General features: G+C 35.6%; 2 protein-coding genes across 2 annotated transcripts; one reads left to right on the top strand and one right to left on the bottom strand.

Moving 5' to 3' along the window:
• Nucleotides 1–1,664: 1,664 nt before the first annotated feature.
• On the bottom strand, nucleotides 1,665–8,257 carry LOC137806759 (E3 ubiquitin-protein ligase UPL5). The gene is made up of 3 exons (XM_068607029.1): nucleotides 6,188–8,257; nucleotides 3,208–3,797; nucleotides 1,665–2,423 (listed from the first exon to the last, which is right to left on the bottom strand). Exons 1-3 carry the CDS (start codon nucleotides 7,929–7,931, stop codon nucleotides 2,160–2,162), a joined length of 2,598 nt encoding a protein of 865 aa, XP_068463130.1. The 5' UTR covers nucleotides 7,932–8,257; the 3' UTR covers nucleotides 1,665–2,159.
• Nucleotides 8,258–20,470: 12,213 nt separating this feature from the next.
• On the top strand, nucleotides 20,471–21,685 carry LOC137839174 (uncharacterized). Its single transcript, XM_068648300.1, has one exon. The coding sequence runs from the start codon at nucleotides 20,471–20,473 to the stop codon at nucleotides 21,683–21,685; it is 1,215 nt and encodes a 404-aa protein (XP_068504401.1).
• The last annotated feature ends 5,026 nt before the right edge of the window (nucleotides 21,686–26,711 follow it).

Below are 26,711 nucleotides of genomic sequence, written 5' to 3'. Positions count from 1 at the left end.
ATCAACATCATATCGGATCTTTTTCTCAAGTTGAATCGTTTCAACAACAATCTTTTCGTTCGCCAGGTGTTCAACCGACCTAATTGTTCGGATATAGAGATCAACTTCACATGTCATTCCATCAACCACCTTTCAACTACTCAACATTTCCATATCAACAACAATTTTTTGTTGGTCCATCAAATCCCTTTGCAACCTCTACCATGAACCCTCATTTGCCTACAATCCAATGTCATTCATGCAGTATTATCAACCAACAATGCCTTCACAGGTGTCCAAAAATCAGAGTGATGATAATGAAGTCGAAGGCACTAATAATGACATTTCACCTCTGCCCCCTCATACCCTTCTATCCGAACAATAGCCCCAAGGACGACCATGAAAACAACGAAAAAGACCACATGTGACACAACTTCTCATAGATGACAACTTTTCATACATTTTTATTTTCTAATAATATATAAATTGTACTTATTTATCATTTTCTAAATATTGTTTATATGTCATCCCTTTTATTTATAATTGTATCAACTATAAACGCTATTTCACGAACATAATTTCAATTTTTTAAAAACAACAAAAGTATTTTAATTTTAACAATATTTAAAAAGTACTAAATATTTTACATTTATTACACAACCTATTTTTAATCCAACTTAATTTTAGATAACTTTATTTTTTGTGGAAACAAAATTTAATTTTAATTTTTTTAATATTATTTATCTATAAAATATAAATTTTCACAATATTTTTATTCACTTCATGTAATTTAAACTGAAGTTATTCTGTATTCAATTTTATTTAACTGAAGTTGTTAATCCAACTGAAAACTTTAATTAAAAATTAAAAAAAAAATAGAGACATAATCGGACTTTCAACTTATCACAACATATATAATATGTTTTTTGAAAAATTTATTCCAAAAATTGTTCTGAATAATGTTTTTCAGAAATATATTTCATGAATTCTAAAAAAACATGTTTCAAAAACATTCTTGAAAGAATAATCTGAAAATCAATTTTAAAAAGACTAAAACAATCATTTCTGAAAATAATGGGATGCAAGGAGAAATTTGTTTGGGGTGCATAAAGAAATACCCCCATATAATTAACCAAAGTTGACATTATATCAACGTCAGAAGATATAGACTTGGGTACACCACCCAAGAAATCACAATCACAATGACGTACAAAACGGAAGCAAAAATCATCCACCGTTATCTGAAAAAAAAACTTCTCAAATTGTGATTCCTCGTGTCAAAGGGGCTTCCTGCAACAATTAACTCAATATCACAATATGTTAATCCCATGGATTACTAGTCTAAATTTCTCACCGCCTTCATTCTAATTATCTTGCACCCTACTGGATCCAAACGCGGTCGTTTTACAATTTTCGTACTCGATCTCAAAATAATAATGTAATAGATATTTATTAAAAACTGTTTTCAAAAACAAAAATTAAAGCCCAAAAAATACAATATTATAAAAAAAACATTTCTTTCTACAATGCTAAATTAAAATAAGTTATAATTGTATAGATTTCAAAATAAAATATAAAATAAACAGTTCTCCCTGATCGGCAGTATGATACGTGACAACAAAATTATGCAGCAACTAAAAATATATCTATCTATCTTGAGGAATTGGAATGAATGAAACCAAAAGTACTGAGAAAGCAGTCACTATCTATTATAGCTAAACAATTGCATAAAGTTGATAACAAAATAATAATGAGCAAAAAAATTAGTCGTTATAGTTGAATATAATTTATAGATGAAGACTGATAACTTAAAGTTTGTTGTTTCTACTGGGGGAGGGGAGCAAGCAGCAAGCCGTTAGGCCGTAACCCGATCCATCCTGAGCACCACTATCCCATGTCCATGGCTTGACAAAATAAGCTATTTACTACAATAGCAATGCTAGATCATAAGAGAGATCAATATTCCTTCTTTAAACCCTGTTTTATTTTATACTTTATCCAATATAAACATTTGACAGACCAATAGCACTGCAACCCTTTGACTACTTTGGAAAATAGAGAACTGGTGAAATTTGTCACAGTATCCAATTAGAGAACAGATGGAATACTCTTATAATCTGTACAACGATAATTCTATGTGCAGTCAAAACCACTTCTATCCAGATTGCAGGTGTATTCGTTCACCAAGTACCAAAACTGCAGCCAATGTGTTCTTGAGTGATGAGTTCAAGACGTTCTTTCATGACAGCCATAGATGAATAAGCCGGGAAACACAACCGGAAAAAACATGTATGAGATGAAGGCAAGCGATCACCAGGTTCAATGGATCTGTATATGTAGAGCCGTGAAGCCAAACCACGGAAACCTTCAACTGGTAAATATTTTACCGATGTCCAAAAGAATAGAAGAACCTTCCTTTGATCGGCTGTCATTCTCCCAACAATCTGTTAAAAGTGTTTTTCAACAGAAAAAAACTGAGCATCTCTCAACAAATCATAAAATACTTAGTTATTTGAAAAGCACTCTAGAACTAATTAATAACCACCCATCTTTTAGTTAAAAAGAGATCATTGATAAACTAAATGGAGACAGGGGAAATTAATATTCAGACTACTAAACAAAAGATGAAATTATATGCTAGCACTACCAAAAATTCAAAAATATATATTTGGTATGATACTACCAGTCAGCATAACCACTGCATATTCAAAATGTATAAAGCTAGATGCTATCAGAAAAAGGGCCAAAACTGACAATCATAAAACAACTTTGACAGTTCGGTTTCAAAGAAGGAAAACATGGCTACAATAATAACAGTCTTCTAGTAAATAAGGCATAATAATTATGGTTTGAGGCTTCAGCAACAAAAATTAGAGATAATGTACAGAAGAGAGGTTCCGATAATAATATGAGGCGCATCAAAGGTTGAGCTTATCAGGGCTTAAGGAAAGGAATAATTTACAATAACAAAGTTGAGGACTCTAGCAGGCTAGAATGATTGTTGATCAGGTTAGTTGAAAAGTGGATTCCAACAGCAGTGAACAGAAATCAATTCCCTTGGGAAAATGGACACTTCAAAGTAACCACCACAGTGATGCTTCCCAAGAAGCACCAAGGCAATAAAACACATTTTGTTCAGTTGATAAAATGGAAGCAGAGAACGGTTAAACAGGAGATGGAACATAAAGACAAACTTCGTGAGATTTAATAATAGCAGCATGCACATACCTCCCAAAACCAAGATATCTGAATATCTGTCTCTCTATAACCATTATACTCAGTATGCGCTTTCCAATCCTCAACAGAAATGGTGTCTTCACTCCCATGCAGCATCCAATCAAGATCTTCAAGGTCTAAACTTTGGAAGAAGTACTGCTGGAGCTTGGAGTTTGAAAGAATATCAGCAAAACCTTTGGCAAAATGTGATACCTGCTCAGATATGGATGTTACAAAGCGATCCTGTATAAGAAGTTCAACATACTTATCCCTGTTCTTACTATCAACTACAACGTTTTTCCCCCCAGGGCAGAGCTCAACCACTTTCCTCTGTCCTAATTCCTCCACCTCTCTAACAAATGTCAGTCCTAATGCATCTGAATCAATGAAATCAGCATCCATATCCAATATTTGCTTGCAGCTAGTATGCAGACAAGGGTCTGCGTTCCTGATATCCTCTAAAGCAATATAGCTTCCCGCCAATTGCAAGAAAAACACACGATCAAAAACAATACCCACTTGCACCCTATGCATCAAAGCTAATGCAATAACTCGACCAGCAAAGCTGAAGTACTCAAGGTGCAGAGGATGTACCTTAGATGCTGCAAACAAGTACACAAAAATATAAGCTAAAATCATTATCTATAAATGCTATAATGATTACAATGAATACAAGATATAAAGCAACATAGAAAAAATTGAACACAAACCAAGCAACAAGCAACCAATGTTGTCAAACTCGTAAATCGTAAGAAGATGGAAAAGGAGATAAAAGATCGTAACTCGAGTATATTAACTCGAGGACCGTAACTAGACTCATAAGAGTTACTAACATATGAAAAATAATATTTAATACATAACACAACAGAAAATAAGTTCATAATTCATAAAATGTTCATACATAAAATAACTAATAAGTTGAAGCCATTATAAAAGGCAGCAAGAATAAAAGAGAAGAGCACTGTGATAATAAAAAAGAGGAGAACAGTGGTGCGTGTGTGTTAAAAAAGGAGAACACCAAGGTGGGCACAGCAGTGCGATCGGCAATCAGCCGATCGTCATCTTAACATTCTCATTTCTATCATTCCATCTTAACATTCTCATTTCTATCATTCCCACCCTTTTCTCTTGCTGTTCATTTAATATTCAACATTCACTACCGTAAAGTATAGTCAGTCTATAACAATACAATAAAACTTGCCTTGGAATTTAGCTACCAATGTCTTTCTCCATTTCAGTAATCCAAAACTCAGAAACATTAAGTATGATACTTTCACTCCTTTTTACTTCCAAGTCTTGTTCCTCAGTAAAACGTAAAGTCACCTTACTCCTGCTTAATTGAAAACACATTGTTTACAGCGTCTGCTCCAAAGTTTAAGTGGTTGTCTACTCTCCTCGATTCCTCTATCAAAACTATATCATCATTAGGGAAAGTCTTTAGTGTGTCCCTGGCAAGCACTTCCGAAGCTAGATTAAACAAGTAAACTCTTTAGGCTTGAGATAACCTTATCCTTAAAGAAAAATCTGTCTTGCCTATTGGAGTTCTCACATTAGTAATTACCTCATCATACATGTCTTGTACAGCCAAAATAACACAAACACCTTTCCTTCCTCAACACTACTTTTGGCACTCTCAGGCCAATAAAAGCCACATGTAAGTTTCTTTATTTGATTTAGTACCATTCCATCAATCTTCGTAAAAGATAAATGTCTTCTACATAGACCGTCCTCACATAAAACCAAATATGCTCACCTTTTCTCATAATTTCATGATGTGGTTGATAAGTTTTACTTATACCTATGACCCATGGTGCATTAGATAATGGTTGAATAGTTTAAAATGAATATTATCCAATTTCATTTTCATATGTAAAATAGTTTTTCAGCAACATCCATCCTAGCATAGAAGGTTTACGATTCATTACCCAGAGATCACGATTCAAATCCTGGAAACACTCCATTCCCTTAGGGGTAAAGGCTGCAGGCATACATTTACCCTCCCTGGATCCCCTCAAAGTGAAATTTAAAGAGTTTTTATATCAGGGAAGCATTCGATTAGAGCTTCATGGAATGTATTGTTAGGCATCACCTTTTCATCGAGGTATGAAGCAAGGACTCCCTCTCGTTTTATGTCTAACACTGACACGAGTTAGACATTGCTCACTAGGTGTGTTTAATTTAGCTTATTCCAAATAAATAATTGATATTTATATTTGCTTCTTGAAAGAAATTTCAAAAAATAAGTGAATATTTCTAAAAATTTAAGAAGTTATCCTTTCATTGGGCAAGACACATGATTAGTCGACTCAACACTAGATTATAAAAAAATATCCAACCATATAAGACATTAGAAAAAAATGCCTCTCCGTATTATTATTTGAGGTTCATTAACCATATAAAAAGTGTAACTTAGCAAATTGTTTGGAATACACCTTTTGTTAAAGATATAATTCAACTTCTTGTTTTGTGGTTTTCCTTGTAAGAGATTTTGCATTGTAAAATGATGTCTCTTAATAATATTTTGTGCTGCCCATAATCATAGGAAGAAGAATATACAAATCTGTATTCTCAGTTAGATCTCTTGTTATACTACTCATTTAATTTTCAGTTTGAGTTCCTCTCGTGCTTGCATATATTTTCTCAAAGTCCTCGTTTAAGACATTAACTATGTCATGTCATGTCCTGTCCAATGTATGTACCAAAGTTCACACTTTTAAGTATAGTCCCCTGCACAATCAAATAAATTGAAGCATAGTAGACCTACAAGACAATGGAGATCATCCAGGGATTTCACAATATAGGAGCACATTTCATTTAAGGAAAACCAATGAGTGATGAGTAATCGGAGGTTAACAGAAGGAGCATCATGTAAATATAGATCATATTAAGACTCAACATATTTTATAATCTTAATAAAGGTCATTTTGTAAATCATAACCATCCAAGTTATTGAAAATAAAAAGAATCAATTCAGAATACAGGAGAAACTTACCAGGATTAGGGAAAAATCTCCTTCGATCATTTGGGCACGCCACAAAAAGAGCATTTTGTGGGTTGAATATTGCTTGGCATACCAGAAGAAACCACTCCCTTAGTACGCCTGGGCCAGTAGCTTCCTCATTTTTGAATTCCATAAATAAGCCAGCATGTAGAGATTCAGGCTCAGCACGTGCTATGTATTCAAAAGACTCAGCCAACAACTGAGACCTGTCAATAAGCATCTCGTGCAACTCCTCATAGTCTTCTTTGACCTCTGGGAACATCATCATGGCCAAATGCCTTCTAGACTCAAAATTGGTCACACACCTATGCTCCAGAATCCACTGATGCTCATCAGTTCTCTTTGCATATCGAACAATCAACAGACACAGAACACTTTTATGTAGCCTCAAAACACTCCAAAGCTTATCTTCAGCACCATCATAAAGCTTAGAAATTTGATACAACTCCTTCAAGATGGAAAGATAATGAGACCACGCAGTATAAAGATCATCACCTTCCATCATTTCCTGGCCAACCAAGCTCTGGTCAATTTTTTGAAGGCACTGGTCGATTTTGTTCAATAACTGAATGTACAAACAGTGAAGATATTCAATCTCTTTGGCGTGCAAGAGATCCTTATTGTTTTTGTCTTCAGCCATAGAACCGTTGACAGCTTGTTGCTCCTTGATTCCAGTTCTCAAAGGCAATAAGAAGGCAGTAAAATCCACAATATCATTAGACAAAGGCCCCTCGGCCGTGGGGGATTGCATACTCGACTCCAAGTCCATCAACAAGCAATTAGCAAGCTCAAAAACAAAGGGGAAAATGTCCTTAATCAAAACCAACCCCTTAGCATTATCAGAACCAGCGTAGGAAACCCCAGCAGTTTCCAACAAGGACCCAAAGGTACTCCGACAATAGAGATACAAAGGGTCATTACATCCCACTCTCCTAAGCAATTTACAAAACTCCAACACCACACACGCACACTGCCCATGCAATGCCTTAGACAAGGTATTCCGGCAAGCACTCAAAAAGTGCCTAACACAAGAATCAGCACATTCCTTGTTACCTGCATAGGGGGACACATAGAGCATAACAAGCACGTCAGGAGCAGAAGAAGACATGAAAATCTGAAAATACCCAGAAGCAGATTCGTTGTCAATCCTCGGAGTCATGCTCAAGTAATTGGTGATTAACCCCTTGATAGTCTTCAAGGAATCGGGAACAGCCTCACCACAGCAGAGTCGATACACGAGGGAAACCATGTCGTTGATAATTTGCCATGCTTGAGGGTGTTCAGTACTGCGCATACGACCAACGAGTTGAAGATTGGCGTCGTTTTGAATGGAACACTCGGCGAGAGTCTGCTCCCACTGAAGCTGCTTGCCTCGATAAATTAGCCTCTGTTCAAACACCGGGATTCCCTTCATGCTTTGGATACGCTCGTGAATCGATTTCACGCTGTCTTCGGGGAAGGCCTGCATCACAATCGTGTTTCCGGCCGACATCATTCGCACAAAGAACTGGATGTGCGATCGCTGCTTCTGCAAGGCCGCGGAACAGCCGCTTCCGGCGGCGCCGGAGGAGCCAGACCACGAATTCACCGCTTCCTCTTTCCGCATCCTCACACAGACTAAGTCCGAGAAATCTCCGTCATCTTCTTCGTCGAGTTTTCGTTTGGAGGAGTGACGGTGGTGATCGGTGGGGCCCCCGCTGAGGTGGTGGACGGCGGGGGTTTCAATCATAGACATTTAGGAGGCGCCGCCCCGAGTGGCTGTGTCAGAGACAAGCCGAGTGAAAAGTCCAAAAAGCCATCCACGAACGTCGTCGTCGCTCCGGTGCGTCCTGCGGTGAGCCGGGCCGAGACCAGACGAACCGGAAAGGGAAGTGTGTGTCTGTGCAAAAAAGAATTTGGGTTTTGGTTTGGTTTGTTGTTTTACCGTCCTTCCTCTGTCTCTCCTCCTAATCCCCTTGCTGCTTCTTTATATACGACCACTTTGTGTTGGTTTTTTCAATGGCCTTCCAAACGGTGTCGTCTTCCACTGTGCTGAGGCTCATATGTTTGGAACTATCGCACGGTGCATCTCACGCTTCTTCTCTCACCAATAAGCCACGGTGGGACCCTCTGCCTTTTCGAAGCAGCGGATGCTTATTTGGATTTTTTTTAACATTAACTTTTTATTTCTTATTTTTTATTTTACATTTTATATTAATCTCAACCATCAGAGATAATGTCTCTCCTGCATACTTAGCAGAGAAGCTGTCAGACTTTTTCTTCTCTCTTTTTTTATTCTTAGGTTTAAACTATTAAATATTATATATCAACTTTTTTACTTTAGCCCTTCTAACACTTCCTTTTTACTTTTTTTCTATCTCCTGCTTTTTCTTTCCCAGTAAAATGCCACTAAATTTAAATATATTATACTTCTTTCACACTGCGAACCACAATAATATTAAAAATAACTAATCAAAATACTTAAACCATAATATCTATTTATTTAACATACAGTTTAAGTAAATCAAAAGTGAAATACAGTTTAAGTAACATACAGTTTCAGATACCACTGAACCATCTCATTTGGCACCAGAGAATCTTTTCATTCTCAAGAATAATTATTCCTATGAATTCTTAATTTTAGGAATTATGAATTTTTAGAAGGACTAAATTGTCTTTGATTGATAAAAAATATTGTTACAGATAGGTGTAATGTGTAATTTTATTCAAATATTCCATTTCTTGAGACAATAAATAATTTAATAAGGGTTTATTTAAAAAAAATTTATATTTTAAACTGAACAAAAATGTATTTTATCTTTTTAATCAAAATATTTTTGAGGAAATCTTAAGTAATAACACAACTTTTTGTAATTACTATTTTTAAAATACAAATCAAATGAGTTCCTTCTTTCATCTAAGGGATCTTACCCCCCACAATATTTTTAAAATTACTTGTGTATTAGGACTTTTACATGGAGATTGACCCTAAATACTTTTAATAATTAATTAATATATATATAATTAAACTTAAAATAAATATAAGATAAATGAAATTATTCAAGTATGGCATAAATATAAAGATGTTGAAAATAAATAAAAAACTAGTTCCAAAGATAAATATATAATTTGGTTATTTTGAATTATTTTTAAAATGAAATAATTTAGATCTTAAAAAAATATGAAAAAAATTAGAAGAATAGATTCTAAGATAAGTGGAGTACAATAACAGTAAATTCTCTTCCTCCTTTAATAATTTGCTTTTGTGAGTTTATGCATTTTGTTAGTTGAATAATTATTCTTAAAAAAAATAAACTTCTAAAGTTTTCTAGAAACTTTTAAAATATTTTTTTATTATATTTTCTTAAATTTACAAATCAATTTTCTAATTTCTTCTTCCATATCCTTTAAATTCTTTATTCTTTCTTTAAAAGTCTTTTTAATTATTTTTTTTACGTTATTTTCATACTCACATTATCAACAAACTACTATAGTATATAAATAGGTGGTATATTATTTTTTAGTTTTTTAAGACAATTTATACAATTCTTCCATTTGGTAATTTTATTCTTTTTTAGCTAATAATCAATATGCAACACTATTTACTAAAAATTCTGCTAATTCATGCCATATAATTTGGATGTGTCATGATCCACCTATTTTTCATTATAGGATAATTATATACCTTATTTTTTTAGTGATGTTAAACTTACCATAAATGTAGTAGAATTTTTTTGCATGTTGAGTTGTTTTTGTGTTAAGGAATGTATAAAGTTACAAATTCAAAACTATGAGTGATGTTTTGTTTCAATTGTGAACATGATGATATTGCATGTCATTATCTTACCTTGTATTCATATCCGCATATAAAATCGACATATTTTATATATGGTAATATGTAGATAATTGACTCACTTGACCTTTGTCATTGGATAATTGATGTACTTGTACAAATACACGTCTCTTTACTTTGAACCACGTGCATAAAATATCAACTTCAATGCATGAAATATCCGTGTCACCTAATTTCACATTTTAATGCGCACAACAATTCAAATTACATTGATTAATGTGATGACATTAATTATTTTTGATTTATGCGACGTCATTATTCACTTGTAAAGAATCTTAAACTAGTCACACACCATTATAATTCATCCATAAAAATTTTACATGAATAGATCATTTGCATGTCAAACAAATAGTAATTTATATTAACATTTAAATGACCCATGTGACCTAAACAACCTATACATTACATAATTATAGTGATTTATTTACATTTTACCACCTATAAATATATCTATTTGTCAATATATTCTCCTATCAACAAACCAATAACAAAACTCAATAATTTGGTGGTTGGGTATAAAGAGTAACAATATTCAATAATCAAAACGTTTATGATAACACTTTCACTTATTTTCGATTAAAAAAAATATTATTCAAAGAACATTATTATGAACTAACATTTTATAAAACATGGTACAAATGTATGATTATGGAGACCCAAAAAAGTTACAAAATTAGAATAACATCCTCTTTTAACTGTTTTACATCTTTAATATTTTAAAAAAAATCATAAATCAATATTGAATTATTTATCTATACAAAAATTTGCAGCAATAACTTGTATTTTATATGTTTCATGATCTAAAGGACTCTAGTTATTATAATTAAATAAATAAAATACATATATGTAAATGTAAATTAAACTCGTATTTTAGTGTTCATTTATTCAGGATTAATTTATCATTTCACATTTTAGTCTACATTTTTAACATTATTTATCATTATTATACTTAAAAAAATATTAAATAACAACTAAATTTAGAAAAAAAAAATAATTATATTAACTAAATTAGATACTATTTTAGATATTAAAAAAATATTCGTATTTAAAGTGATTTCTATTATTAATAAAAATTTATAAAATGATTTCTAAATTGGTATCTAAATTAGCTACCTAGGATTTAGCTACTAATATTTCATATTATAAATTAATCTCTACAAGACTAATAGAGACTAATTTAAAATATAAAGTAGTAATAGAGACTAATTTAAAATATAAAGTAGTAAGTAACTAAAATCTTGATAGCTAATAGTTAGATATCAATTTAGAAATTATTTTATAAATTTCTATTAATAATAGAAACTACTTTTGAATATCAATAGTTTTTTTTAAGTTTATAAAATTGTCTCTAATTTAATCAAATAATAAGTAATTATTTTGACCTCTAAAATTAGTTTACATTGTTTAATGATTTTATTATAGTGTTATTAATATTATTCATTCTTTCTTTTATGCATTTTGTTAAGATATTATTTATATAATTAATTTTATCAAATCAAATTTAATATTTTACAATAATAATTTCATATAAGCATTAATTTCAAAATTAAAATAATTAATAATTATTATTTCAGGCATTAATAATTATTAATTCAGTCATTAATAATTATTATAACAATCAATAACTCCAATATAATAATAAATTATTTATGACTAACAAACTTGATACTAAATACAAAAACGCATTTACAAATTAAAATTATCATCAATAAATTTATTATATCATTAATTTCAATATTAAATTAAAATCTACAATAGTAACTCAAGCCATTAATTTAGATTATCAATTCATTTGTGCACATCTACAAAGTTTTTTCATATATTTTAGATATTATTTACTACAACTTGGTTATAATTTTGTTTTGAGGTTTCATACAAATAATATATTGACACATATATTAATTTTATTGCTTCAAATAATTTTTCTAATATACATTTGATTATTTATATATTTTTTAATATTTTTATTTATTGTTTTATTTTTTTCACATAAAAAGTTTGACTCTAAATTTCAAGTGTTTAACTTATGAATTCTTAGTTTATAAGGTAGCATAATAAATTTTTCATTTATTTGTACCGATCGATTAAAGTGGACCACGTCACTCAGTATCAGAAGCCGACCAACCTGATAGATTCAATACATTAAAATAAAATAAAGAGATTCACGACAAATAAAGTAATCTACCTATAATACAAATGGAGAGGACTCTAAGCATAAGTTTATACACGTGTCACCACCATAGTTTTTTGAAAAAAAATTCAAAACATTTATTTACTAAAAGAAGAAACCTGAAACGTGGGACACAAAGAAGGCTATTTCATGGATGGTTGTGTGCAAGACACGTGTACAAACAAGGTGCTTTGAAGAAGGTGTTTTGAATACACCTGACGCACTCACAAAACTTCTTCATAACTGAGTGGAAGACAATAGGCAAAGTCAGTAGGGGATTGGGGTTCTAGTTTTTCTCTCACCAAACCCTCAAGCTTTCCCAAATAAAGGAAATTAGGGTTTTCGTTCTCACAAGCCTAAATTGGGGCTCTTTGCCTGCTACAAATTGAACATAGAAAAGTCAGCTTACATGAATTGATGTGATTCCACTAGCACAATTAGAATGATTCTTGACATTCTTAGGAATCATCTTGAGTTGGTTATGAGATAGACACTTTATCATAGAATTGGATCAAGGTTCTATGAACAAGAACTCACCAAAACTAGTGCCAAAACACAAACTCATATGGAAGTTCCAATTATTGTCAAATTGAACCGATTAAAATGAAACGAAAAGCAATTGCACCGAATAGAATTGACATAGAACTGAAATGAACCGATTAAAATGACCTAAAAGGAAAGAATACTGAAAAGAAGTGCTGGAAATGTAAAAGCACCGAACCAAAATACAAAACAACGAAGAACAACTTGCTAAAAAGTGAAATAGTAGAACCAAAAGACAAGAACACAAGCTAAGACATGAATATCAAGAGAGAAGGAAGGAAGGAGAAGAGAAAACTCATGAAGATGGAAGAATGGTTGGATGATCACGCCACTAGGAGGATGGAGACTCCAAGATAAGTGTGCAAGCCGCCACTTGAGGTAACCATGGAACCATCAAGATAAGACTAGTGAAGAAGGCACAAAGCTCTCCAATGCTCTCTCAAAAATTGAGTATAGTTTCTCTAATCAAATTCAAATCTGAATTGTACAAGCTAAGCACCTTTATTTATAGCCTAGAGGTGCTGAAAAATAGGTGGGAAATTCCCACCAAAAACAAGTCACATGGGAGGTGTGACCTTTTTTTTTTTACTGTGACACCTCCTAAAAACTACACCTACACCACTCTCATAAGTCACATGGACAATGTGACTTTATTTTACATTTTCACACTCCTTTATTTAATAACCACACCTCCTAAAACTATACAAGAGTATTTCAAAGCTTGGCCTTGCCCCTCATGGGATGGACTTGGGCTCTTTGGGCTTTGGACTTCTTGGGCTTGGGCTTTGGACTTGGGCTTTGGGCTTGGGCCTCATCTTTATTTTATGTCTTCTTTTAATTTTGAGAAGACTAGAAGGAAGAACTTCAAATGTGAGGATGAATGTCCTCTTCCTCCATTAATAAAAACCTCATTTATTTGATTCTTATCACACTCCTCGAGTTGGAGAGAATTCGTCCACGAATTCTGAATCCCTGCATATAACAAAGTCAGTTTATTTTTACAATTAAAAGTGGAAGAAAAAGGTAAACATGACTTAACATTTGTAAACAATGGGATATCAGAAAAGGAGGTTCTAGAAATCAACCAAGTTGGAAAAATTTGTTTGGGAATGATGATATCTTTTGGAAAAAGGCCTCTTAAATGGTGACAACCATTAGGAGGTATGAACAAATCATCCCTAACATTTTTTAACCAAGATGGTGGTGAAGTAAGAACCTTTGGTAATGAAAAAGATAAGGAAGGAAAACACCTTGGATGTGGAAGGATAGGACCCATGTCAACTTGGCCTTCTTTGTCTTTTTCATTTTTACTTGTGGTAGGTGGGTGAGTTAGGTCTTTTTTTACCTTGTTTATTTTTAAGATTTGCTTTTGTGGACAATGAAGAGCTATGTGCCCAAAACCTAAACATTTAAAACATTTGATATTTGAAGTTTTGGTAGGTGACTTAGGAGTAGAAGGATTTGTAGTAGAAACTTTTTTTGGAAACAAGGTTTGTTTGGAAAAATTGGAAGGAGAATTTTGAGTAGAAATTTTGTTGGCATCCTTCCTAGAAGAGTTGTAGAAATCATCATCATGAGTATTTTTGAAAGTTGTTTTCAAAAGATAGGATTCCACCTTGATGGCTTTGCGAAACACTTTCTTTAAAGAAGAGTACTCATTTAATTCTACAAATTCTTTAATATCTCTTCTCAAACCACGTACAAACCATTTTATCTTTGACTCTTCATTAGCATGTATATTCATTTTAGTCAAAGTTGTTTCAAAATCTTTAAAGTATTCATCTACCATCCTATGTCCTTGAGGAAGCCTTTGGAACTTCAACAAGTGTTCCTTCCTAGAAGGAGGAACAAACCTCGCGCACATACGCTCTTTCAAAGCATTCCAAGAAACCACGGGAGGTTTCTTGCGATATATAATGTCCATTACAATTTTATGCCACCATTCTTTGGCATAGCCCAAAAAGGATGAAGAAACTACCCTAAGTTTATCGTCATCTTGGACCTTATACACATGAAAATAATGGTCAACCTTAGCCTCCCAATCTAAATACACATTAGGATCACTATCACCATTAAAACTAGGGACTTTTTTACAAGCAATGTTGAACACTTGGTGATATCTTTGGTCACGGTTATAGCTCTCTTCATGAGAATGGTGGTGAGGCTTCCTTCTTCTATGTTCCTCTTCACGGGAAAAGTCATTTGAAGAACCTCTTGTTGAAGGTCTATGTGAATGATGCTCATCATGGATAGAGTGAGATGGCCTAGCTTGTTGCACCTCCATCTTTTGTATTTTCTCTTCCAAACGCCTAATGGTGCGTTGAGCTTCATGCAATTCTCCAAGGACCGAAGCTTTGGAAGGAGAAGGTTGTTTGTAAGATGCACCACTTGAATAGCCAGCCATTTGCAAATGAAAACAGCAAACACACAAAAACAGCAAACAAGTCAAGAAACAAAGTTAGCAAAAAAAATGAATTTGGCACCCAAATTGCCGAAGTAAATTTGGCCAGAAAAAAGAGGTCACTCTCAAAGAAATAATGTCCCTGCACCAATCTGATCTTGAGGTCTTGGAATCCTCAAATGAAATATGTCAAAGCAAGGCACACCAATCTCAAAGCCAACCACAACAAAACCAATGAAGCAATAAAGACAAACAAGAAAAAAGTATAAGCAAAGAAAGGCTAGAACAAAAGGAATACTAGATGTTTGACAAACTTCAAAGATTAATGAACAAAAGACAAGCAAGAAAATTAAAGAACTCAATGAGAAAGTAGGCACACAAAAGAATACTTAAAGAAAAGCACTAGAGTAGATGAAGAAAACAAAAATTTAGCTATTGGAAAATATTTTTTTATGCAAACTGTGCTTGATGTTCACTGATTTAACTGGAATGATATAGAGCGAACTGGATTATGAAATTTTAACCACACAAACTTCAAGATCTTAGCTCAAAAATGGCACTGGAATCACGCAAAAACAGTAAGCCAATTAATTCAGATAAAGTTTTCAAAATCGCTGCCAGATTACCGTATTCTTTTCGGCAGAATTGTACACTTTTTGTATTTTATTTATCATTTTTTGTGTACTTTGAATTTTTGATTACTTCTTTTTTCTACTCTTTTCTAACACTTTGAGGATCACAAATCCAGAATTTCAGAATTTTCCAGTGAGTAAATCAATTGCAATAAGAAAAAACAGTAAGCACGTTTTCAGAAAACAGAGGAATCCTAATAGGAATGAAAAACAGAATTATGAACTAGCAAAGACATAATGGAAAATGATGTATATGGAACTTGTATAGGTCTAGAATACAAGCATGAACTCAAACTAAAACAGAAAATGCACAAAGGATCAATTATCAAACTCAGAAAATTATATGACACCAAAGCAAGAAACAACAAAATAAATAAAAGTACTACAAGAAGTGATGACAAATATGGAATAACATGACTAAGACAAAACTTGACATGATTACAAAATTAAAAGACACATCACAAATTTTAACAACAAGTGAAAGGAAGCTTAAGGTAAACTCTAGGAAGGATAATGCCATTCCAAAAGAGCAACCATACTCATAAGAATTATGAGTGCCATAAACCTTTTCACAAGCACTTGGTGTAAAAGAAAAACAGCAAGAATACTCAATTAAAATTCTAAAACAAAAACTTAAATTGCAAGAAAATTAAAGAGCTCTTGAAATTAAAGTGCACACAACTCAACAATTAAACAAGAAGAACCTAAGACTCATGATACCACATGATGTGATTCCACTAGCACAATTAGAATGATTCTTGACATTCTTAGGAATCATCTTGAGTTGGTTATGAGATAGACACTTTATCATAGAATTGGATCAAGGTTCTATGAACAAGAACTCACCAAAACTAGTGCCAAAACACAAACTCATATGGAAGTTCCAATTATTGTCAAATTGAACCGATTAAAATGAAAGGAAATGCAATTGCACCGAATAGAATTGACATAGAACTGAAATGAACCGATTAAAATGACCTAAAAGGAAAGAATACTGAAAAGAAGTGCTGGAAATGTAAAAGCACCGAACCAAAATACAAAACAACGAAGAACAACTTGCTGAAAAGTGAAATAGCAGAACCAAAAGACAAGAACCCAAGCTAAGACATGAATATCAAAAGAGAAGGAAGGAAGGAGAAGAGAAAGCTCATGAAGATGGAAGAATGGTTGGATGATCTAGCCACTAGGAGGATGGAGACTCCAAGATAAGTGTGCAAGCCGCCACTTGAGGTAACCATGGAACCATCAAGATAAGACTAGTGAAGAAGGCACAAAGCTCTCCAATGCTCTCTCAAAAATTGAGTATAGTTTCTCTAATCAAATTCAAATCTGAATTGTACAAGCTAAGCACCTTTATTTATAGCCTAGAGGTGCTGAAAAATAGGTGGGAAATTTCAAATAAAACTCATTTGAAATTCCCACAAAAAACAAGTCACATGGGAGGTGTGACCTTTTTTTTTACTGTGACACCTCCTAAAAACTACACCTACACCACTCTCATAAGTCACATGGACAATGTGACTTTATTTTACATTTTCACACTCCTTTATTTAATAACCACACCTCCTAAAACTATACAAGAGTATTTGAAAGCTTGGCCTTGCCCCTCATGGGATGGACTTGGGCTCTTTGGGCTTTGGACTTCTTGGGCTTTGGGCTTGGGCTTTGGGCTTGGGCCTCATCTTTATTTTATGTCTTCTTTTAATTTTGAGAAGACTAGAAGGAAGAACTTCAAATGTGAGGGTGGATGTCCTCTTCCTCCATTAATAAAAGCCTCATTTATTTGATTCTTATCATGAATGAGGTAATCGTTTTTTGAATTTCAATTGTGATGAAGTTTGAAGCTTTTTTTTCATTATTTATACGTTCTCTTCTCACAAAACCCTCAAGATGTTATGAACAAAAGAAATTAGGGTTTTCGTTCTCGCAAGTCTAAATTGGGGTTCTTTGTTCGTTGCAAATTGAATAGAGAAAAGTCAGCCAACTTACATGAATGAGGTAATCGTTTTTGAATTTCAAATTTGATGAAGTTTGAAGCTTTTTTTTTTCATTATTTATACGTTCTCTTCTCACGAACCCTCAAGTTGTTCTAAGAAAGGAAATTATGGTTTCCCTTACCTGCAGAACAAGGTAATGGTATGAAAATGTTCAAATTCAAATCTGATTTTTGATTTCATATTGATGTTCATATGGTTTAAATGTTTCTTTTGGTTTTGTGAAATATTATTTTTATACGAAGCATTTGTTCATTTTTTTATGAGAAGCATTTTGTTTTATGCAGCGATATTTGCTCTAAGAAGAAAAGAATTTGTTATGTATTTTTTGTACAGTTGCAAATTATTTGGAAAATTCCAAATTCAAATATAAGTTTTGAAGTTTTTGATTTCATATTGAAATTCATTCAGGATAAATGTTTCTTTTGGTTCTTTGCATTATTTTTTTTATGGAAAGTATTTGCTTTGTTTTGTAAGCTTCTCTTTATAACATGATTGCTTTTTGTATACTGCTCTTTATCCGGTCAAATCATTTTTGTTTTATGTACATTTAAGAACCAAAAATCTATTTCTTCTGTACAGACACCATTTCAAGATACAAATTGGTTTATGAGAAACATTTGTTATGTGCAACATACTAATACTTTGTAAGCAAACACTCATCTTTTATTCTTTTATTCATTATTTTCTCACACAAGGAAGCACAAATACACTATTTTCTTATTATTGAATAATTCATCAATTTGTCCTGTTAATGATGTATACAAACTATATTTTGGATTATAATTTACTTTATCCAAATTTTCAGTTTTATCATACATTTTGTAAATAGATTTTTAGTAAATTTACTAATATAGTATTTACTTTTGCATGTAAATGTGTTTCTTGCTCCACTCTTCTTCCTCAAAGACTATTCCACTGTTTTATCATGGTATTGCTCTTCATCCGGTCAAATAATTTTTTTTTGTGTACATCTACAATAACTAAAAAAAGATTTCTTCTATGCATACACCATTTCAATATTCAAATTGGTTTATGAGAAGCATTTGTTATGTGCAACCATATTGATGATGTGAATCTGTGAGCAAACACTCATCTTTTATTCATTATTTTCTCACACAAGATAACACATATGCACTCTTTTCTTATTATTGAATAATTCATCAATTTGTTCGGTTAATGATGTATCACTCATCTTCCTCCAAAAAATATACTGATATAGTATTTACTTTTGCATGTAAATGTGTGTTTTGATTCACTCATCTTCCTCCAAAACATTTGTTCATTGTTTTATCATGGTGCAAATAACTATGATTTTTGTTGTTGAACATAATGCAAATTGCATGTGAACAATCAACCCCTATTACTATATTTGTATATCATGCATTATCATTTTTTTTTAAGTTATATTCATGAGGTCTTTTTTTAGTTTGGTCATCCAGAGTAATGAATATTTTGTCATTGTTTGGAAACTATTTTCTACTGCATTGAATATTGCAGTGTGAATGATGGAGGTGGTGCCAAAAACAAAGTAATATACATAGAGAATTAAAAAATAAAATGACATTCAAAATGAATATTCTGTCATAGTTTGGTAATAACTGGTAATATACATGTAAATAAATCTATGTATAGAGAAATCAACACAAATTCGTACTTACTTTATGTTATACTTAAATAAAAATATCAAATAAATAAAATTTTTAAGTTTTTCAAAATCCTAAATGTACCGACCAGTCCCCGGGCGTTGACTGACCACTGGTAATGTTGGTGCCACGTAAGCGGGCCCCACAATGGTGTGGGCCAGTACCTCGCAAAGCACGTGCGCCAAGGAGCCAAGAGTGCTCAGACATGGGTCATCAAGATGTACCGACGTGCCACTAGACAGTGTGGAGAGGTCGGACATCGGAAACCCAAACAGTAGAGATGGGCCACGAGAGGTGGATCCCAAATCACACACCAGTTATCAGTAAGGGAGAAGCCTATATCACGAGGGCCTATGCGTGTAGAGTGGATGACGCGTTCAGGCGTAACACAAAGTATAGAGCCACTGGAAGGATATGACCTGCGAGGGTCACGTTCAGGGGTGAGCTGCATGCATGGCACGTGAACATCTAGGGCACTCCCAGAGGCGGGTGACCCCAGAGATCAGGTGCACGAGGAGGCACCCAGGTGGTCATCCCATTAGAGGTTGCACTCCAGTTAGGGACCCCACGCGCTAGGTTATCTTGAGAGTAAGGTAACAACAGTGTTGGGCCCGCCCATCAGAAAAGTCCATTTCGGGTAAAAAGGAAACCCTAGTTTCAATCTATAAATAGTAAGTTAAAAAACTTGACAAAGGAGAATTCTTTTGTGCCGCTAAACACACACAATAGCAAGATTATATAGTTTCGGTGTTTCCAAGCCCTAATACTGACTTGAGAGTCGGAGTGCAAATGGCCGCTAGGGCGCCCTTTGTCTTTGTGTTTTCAGGTGTTCGTCACAGGAAAGGCGTACGCAAATGCAAGGACTCTGAACGTAAGAGTGACGTAGGCGCACAAAGGCGTTTCGAGTCAACCGGCATGAACATTTGGCGCCCACCGTGGGGCACGATACAAAACATTGTCCCACCAGCAAGAACCAGGAAGATCCAAGAGATGAGAAGTACGAGGTAAGGACCTGTTGCACCAAACGGGGCTGAGGCCCTCACCCTACAACAAGTTATGGAGATGATGCGAGCCCTTCAGAAAGAGATGGCCGCGTCAAGAGCAAACCAAGAACGCATCCAAGCTGACTTGGTAGCGTCGCAAGCTACAAGCGAAGAACTGCGCCGTTCAAACGAGGAACTTCGCAGAGACCTGCAAACCCACGCGACTGAGCGTGAGGGTGCAAATAAGGAGCCTGTGACGCCACCCAGAGAGTTCCCAACATCGTTCTCACCAGAGATCGTGGATGCAGTGATACCAGCCACGCTCGTAGGGCCCAAGGTGACCTTCACCGGGATGGAAGACCCGGAGGCCCACCTTACGACCTTCCATACACAGATGATGCTGGTTGGGGGCTCCGATGCAGGGCGATGCAAGCTGTTCATGAGCACTTTGGTAGGAACAACGATGGATTGGTTTATTAACCTCCCTGATGGCCATGTAACGTCATTCCCGCAACTCACAAAGCTGTTCAGGGCACAATATCTCGCGAATCGAGCCCCCCCGTCAGTCTCCTATGACCTTTTTGATGTAAGACAGTATCAAAGAGAGTCTTTGAAGGAGTTCCTCCACCATTTTGGAGCGCAAATGGTGAGGTTGAACCTCACAGAAGAAAAGATGATGGTGCACGCATTTAGGAAGGTTATCGTGTCGGGACCCTTCAACGAGTCACTCATTCGAAACCACCCCAAGACCTTCACCGAGATAAGGCGCTGCGCGGTGGCCCATATTGCGGCAGAGGAAGAAGTTAGTGAAAAGCGCACATGCGTGGTTCCCACGCGGCCGCACGCGACAGGTCGTCCTCAAACCCTAAGGGTGCACGAGGCAACGATAGAGATGAAGGCTCCCGTAAAGCAGCAACCTTATCAGAAGCCTAATGCGAGGGGGCACGAGAGAGATAACGTTCCGCCAAGGCACGACTTCATAGTAGAATTGAAAGACCTCATCGCTATCCCAAACATAGCGGAGAGACTGAAGGTGCCTCCCAAGACCGACAAGAGGCTCGGGCCCGACAATAACGCCTGGTGTGAGTTCCACCAAGCATTCGGCCACCCCATACACAATTGCTTAGCACTAGGACACCAACTAGACGAGTTGGTGAAGAACGGTCTCCTAAGGGATTATCTGCAAGAAAAACAAGGGATCGAAGATGTGACCGGTCTCTCCCGTGTGGGCAATCCTCCCAGAAGAACAAAGAACCTCAAGACGAAGCACACAGGCTTGAGGCGCTGAAGCAGGGCTCGGTTCCTTGCACATGGAATGTAGCTGACTTCAAGTTTTATTTCAGTTAAGTAGGAGTATTGTACATGGTATAAGAGGAGACTCGTTTTCCCTTACAAGGGTTTTTTAATGAGGTCACCAGATAAGTTACGATTGAAATATTTTCTCGAGTTATGTACAATTCAGTTAAGAACTTGTTTTCCTTGCGTTAGAAGCCTTGTGAGCGGCAAGGTAGGTTCGTAAGAGAACACCTCCCCTCTCGAGTGAAAACACCAAGGTTGAATGAAATAGTTCTCCAGATAAATCCTCTTCGCCCTCGAGTGAAGCTGAGGTCAGTTAAGCATTTGTTTCCCTAGCGTTAGAAGTCTCGTGGGCAGAGCGGTAAGTTCGAAAGAGAACACCTCCCTTCTCGAGTGAAAACACCAAGGTTAAACGAAATAGTTCAAGTTAAATCCTCCTCGCCCTCGAGCGAAGCTGAGGTCAGTTAAAAGTTCAGTTAAATCCTCCTCGCCCTCGAGCGAAGCTGAGGTCAGTTAAAAGTTCAAGTTAAATCCTCCTCGCCCTCGAGCGAAGCTGAGGTCAGTTAATAGTCATCAGTTAAATCCTCCTCGCCCTTGAGCGAAGCCGATGTCAGTTAAGAATTGATTTCCCTTGCGTTAGAAGCCTGGCGAGCGGAGAGGTATGTTCATAAGAGAACACCTCCCCCCTTCAGTGAAAATGCCAAGGTAAAACGAAATAATTCACTAGATAAATCCTCCGCGCCTTTGAGCGAAACCGATGTCAGTTGAGAGTTTGTTCCCCTTACGAAGAACGCCAAGGAGGAACGACCCAATTCACAGTTATCCAGAACCAGAATCAGTAAACAGGTGTGAATGGGAATCAAGGTTCATACCTACGATCGATAGCGAGAGAATGCAGAGATGCGTAGAGGGAACACGAGAATACTTGAGGAAGAAGGCGAAACAATCTAAGAGTTTCAGAGGATGATGGAACAAGTCATTAGATGCGTGCATTTCAAGAGTTTAAAAGCAAACAAAGAAGCGTAAGCTACGTTAAGCCCTAGCCATTGATCAAAGACACGTGTGCACAGATAAGACTGGCCCAGAAAGACGTCACATTGGCGCCGTATTTACGTCCTGTCACACAGAGCCACATGTTAGAATGGATGGCTTTAAACTAGAGAGGGGGGGTGAATTGTTTAAAGAGGGTTTTCGCAAACTTTTAAGTCAAGAATGAAATTCTCTCAAGAAACAATTGATAAAGAATTCAGTTTACCAAAACAGCAAGCAAAAACTGTAGTACCAGAAAAAACAATCGGTTGTTTCGTAGAAACAATCGATTGTTTATACCAACAAACAACAAACAAAACTGAATTTAAAGAGATTAAGGATAGAGAGATTGCACACAGATGTTTATACTGGTTCACTCTAAACCCAGAGCTACATCCAGTCTTCTCAGAAACCATGAGGAAATCCACTAAGCAACCATACCTTGATCACTTACACCACAACCAAGAAAGTGACCTTGATCACCTCAAGACACACACTCTTCTTGGCCAACACACCAACACTAAGATTGCTTATCTTGATCCCCTCAAGAACACACAGCCAATCTCAGCAAACACATAAACGAAACTTGTTCAACAGAGTACAAGGATTACACTTGTTACAGAAGATAATCTGAAATCAATACAAGTAGAATCCTATTCCACACACTTTGATCAATCACAAACTCTAAGCAATCTCATCTCTTTGAAAAACTCAAAAACTCTATTCAAAATCTTGTTTTACAAATCTATTTTTCTGAATTTATTCAAAGATGTTGTTTGTTATCAAATCTTAACAAACTCTATTTAAAGATTGGTGAAAGCATTTAATGACTGGAGCGTAAGCAGTTAAATCATTTAAAGCTCAGTCAATGATAAAACAGTTTTTCTATTATTGTCCCAAAACAAACAATCGGTTGTTTCCTCGAATCAATCAGTTGTTTTGGTTTTAACAACTCAACCATTTGAAAAACAGTTTTCAATCTTTTCTAAAAACATCTAAGTATAAACAATCGGTTGTTTCGACAAAACAATTGGTTGTTTTTAACTTAGTTTGAAAAACATTTTTCTTTTAAAAGATTGAGTATACCTATGCTTTGGATTCAATCAAAAGGTGGATTACATACACAATCTACCCCAGATCCTAACTAAAACAACACAACAACAGCAAGCACAGCTAAGGCTTCAACATCCTTCAAAGGGTTTGGATTCTTCAAAGCTTGAACACCACTTGGTTCAACACCACGTAGGTCACCCAGGGCAAGGACTTAGCCTCTTTGCTGAACGAGTTATAGCTCGAGGCTGGGGGGCTTGTGTACCGACCAGTCCTCGGGCGTTGGTTGACCACTGGTAATGTTGGTGCCACGTAAGCGGGCCCCACGAGCGGCGTGGGCCAGTACCTCGCAAAGCACGTACGCCAAGGAGCCAAGAGTGGTCAGACATCGGTCATCAGGATGTATCGACGTGCCATTAGACAGTGTGGAGAGGTCAAAAATTGGAAACCCAAATAGTAGAGATGGGCCACGAGAGGTGGATCCCAGATCACACGCCAGCTATCAGTAAGGGAGAAGCCTAGATCACGAGGGCCCATGCGTGTAGAGTGGATGACGCGTTCAGGTGTAACACAAAGTATAGAGCCACTGGAAGGATATGACCTGCGAGGGTCACGTTCAGGGGTGAGCTGCATGCATGGCACATGAACAACTAGGGCACTCCTAGAGGCGGGTGACCTCAGAGATCAGGTGCATGAGGAGGCACCCAGGTGGTCATCCCATCAGAGGTTGCACTCTAGTTAGGGACCCCGCGCGCTAGGTTATCCTGAGAGTAAAGTAACAACAGTGCTGGGCCCACCCATCAGAAAAGCCCATTTCGGGTAAAAAAGAAACCCTAGTTTCAGTCTATAAATAGTAAGTTAAAAACTTGACAAGGGTGAATTCTCTTGCGCGCTTAACACACGCACAGTAGCAAGATTATATAGTTTCGGTGTTTCCAAGCTCTAATACTGACTTGAGTGTCGGAGTGTAAACGACTGCTAGGGCGCCCTTTGTCTTTGTGTTTTCAGGTGTTTGTCACAGGAAAGGCATACACAAATGCAAGGACTCTGGACGTAAGAGTGACGTAGGCGCACGAAGGTTTTTCGAGTCAACCGGCAGGAACACTAAATAAATACAAAAATCTTAAATTATTTTATTTCCTACTTGAATAAAAATATAAAATAAATGAAATTTATAAGTCATTCTTAAATAAAAATATTTAATGTTATTCTTAAATAAAAATTAAAAATCCATAAAATTTCTAAATTGTTTAATGTCATTCTTAAATACAAATTTAAATTAATTAATTTTCTCTGTTTTAAATGTTCTAAATAAACACAAATCCTATATTATTTTATTTCCTTTTTAAATAATAATTTAAAAATAATAATATTTCTAAAATTTTCAAAATTCTAAATAAATACAAAATCTAAATAATTTAATGTTTTACACAAATAAAAATTTGAAATAAATTAAATTCTTATATTATTCAAAATCCTAAATAAATACAAATCTTAAATTATTTAATGTCATACTTAAATAAAAAATCACAATAAAATCCTAAATTATTTAAAATTATAAACAAATACAAATCCTAAATTATTAAATGTAGTACTTAACTAAAATTTTGCAATAAATAAAATACCGAAATTATTTAAAATTATAAGTAAATACAAATCCTAAATTATTGAATGTCATAAAAAATAAAAATCCTAAATATTTACAATTATAAATAAATATAAATCCTATATTATTGAATGTCATTCTTACATAAAAATTTATAATAAAAAAATTTTCGAAGTTATTCAAAATTTAAACAAATACAAATCCTAAATTATTTAATATCTGAAATAAATAAAAATATTAATAATTCTATATTACTTAATGATCTTGCCTGTTGACCGGAACGCTGGAGAATGCCTCGTCAAAGGATCGACGTGCGCACCGCTTCTCACCTTCGTTCCTCTCCGGGATCTACTTCAAGAACCTGCAAAGAAACGACACGGCGCCGCTGCGGTCGATCGCACTCCGACGCTCAAGTCAGTGACGGTATCACCAAATATTAAGAACGAGAACCGTGCAAATCCTCTCTCACAATCAGCTTTATCACTCGCAAGCGTAAAGTGTATGAACTGAACGTGCGTGCCTCAGAAAGTCTGTTAAGAACTCTTATATACCTGGTGGGTTTCTCTCTCCTGGCAGTTACAGACTTGGACACGTGGCTCGTATCCGACTGTACACGTGCCATCATCTGGAGGCTCCCTGACTTGGCGCTGCTTCTACTTTCATTTTTGGCTAAGTTACTTATGCATGGTACTGCCCAGTGCATAGCTAACTTAGGAGTGCGATCTCTACTGGAACTGGCGAGTTAGGGCCTTCATACACCTTCCCTGTGGTCTCGCCGGCCGCCTTCATAATCTGCTTCTCCTCCATCTTCGGCGATGTGCTTGTTTTGGCGATCTCCGACTGCTTGGTCGCCTGGGTCTTCATCTGGCGACTTGATCTTTAACCTGACGATCGCCTATTCTGGGAAACTGGAAGTCGGAACACGCCAGCTTAACAACTGGCGACTACGCGTGCCCCCCCCGACTTCCTTCCCTTCTTGCCAACCTGGCGCCTTGTCAACACGCCTACACTGTAGCAGGATGCCACGTCATCATACCCGACTACCAGGGCGGTACACAAGCCCTCCAGTCTTAAGCGAAGACTTGTCTAGCGAAAAGACTGAAAGAGCCTTCGTTAACACCGATCTACGCGGCACTGACGCAGAATTCCAAGCGATTGTACTTTCTGCTGCTCCGACGCTCCACCAAACCCTTCACTCATCGTTCGACACGTGGCTTCATCAACGGCTCTCTTCATCTGCCGTTAGCGCTTCCTAAAATCATTTCGAAAACCCTTAAACCCATTACGCTCCACTGTTCCATCACTTTCTTCGTGCTTGCAAACGCTCCAACTT

Source organism: Phaseolus vulgaris, chromosome 3, assembly GCF_000499845.2.
Source record: "Phaseolus vulgaris cultivar G19833 chromosome 3, P. vulgaris v2.0, whole genome shotgun sequence".
In the NCBI taxonomy this organism is placed as follows: Eukaryota; Viridiplantae; Streptophyta; class Magnoliopsida; order Fabales; family Fabaceae; genus Phaseolus; species Phaseolus vulgaris.
Note: the sequence above shows the minus strand (reverse complement) of the source record. Positions and strands in the feature narration are given on the sequence as shown.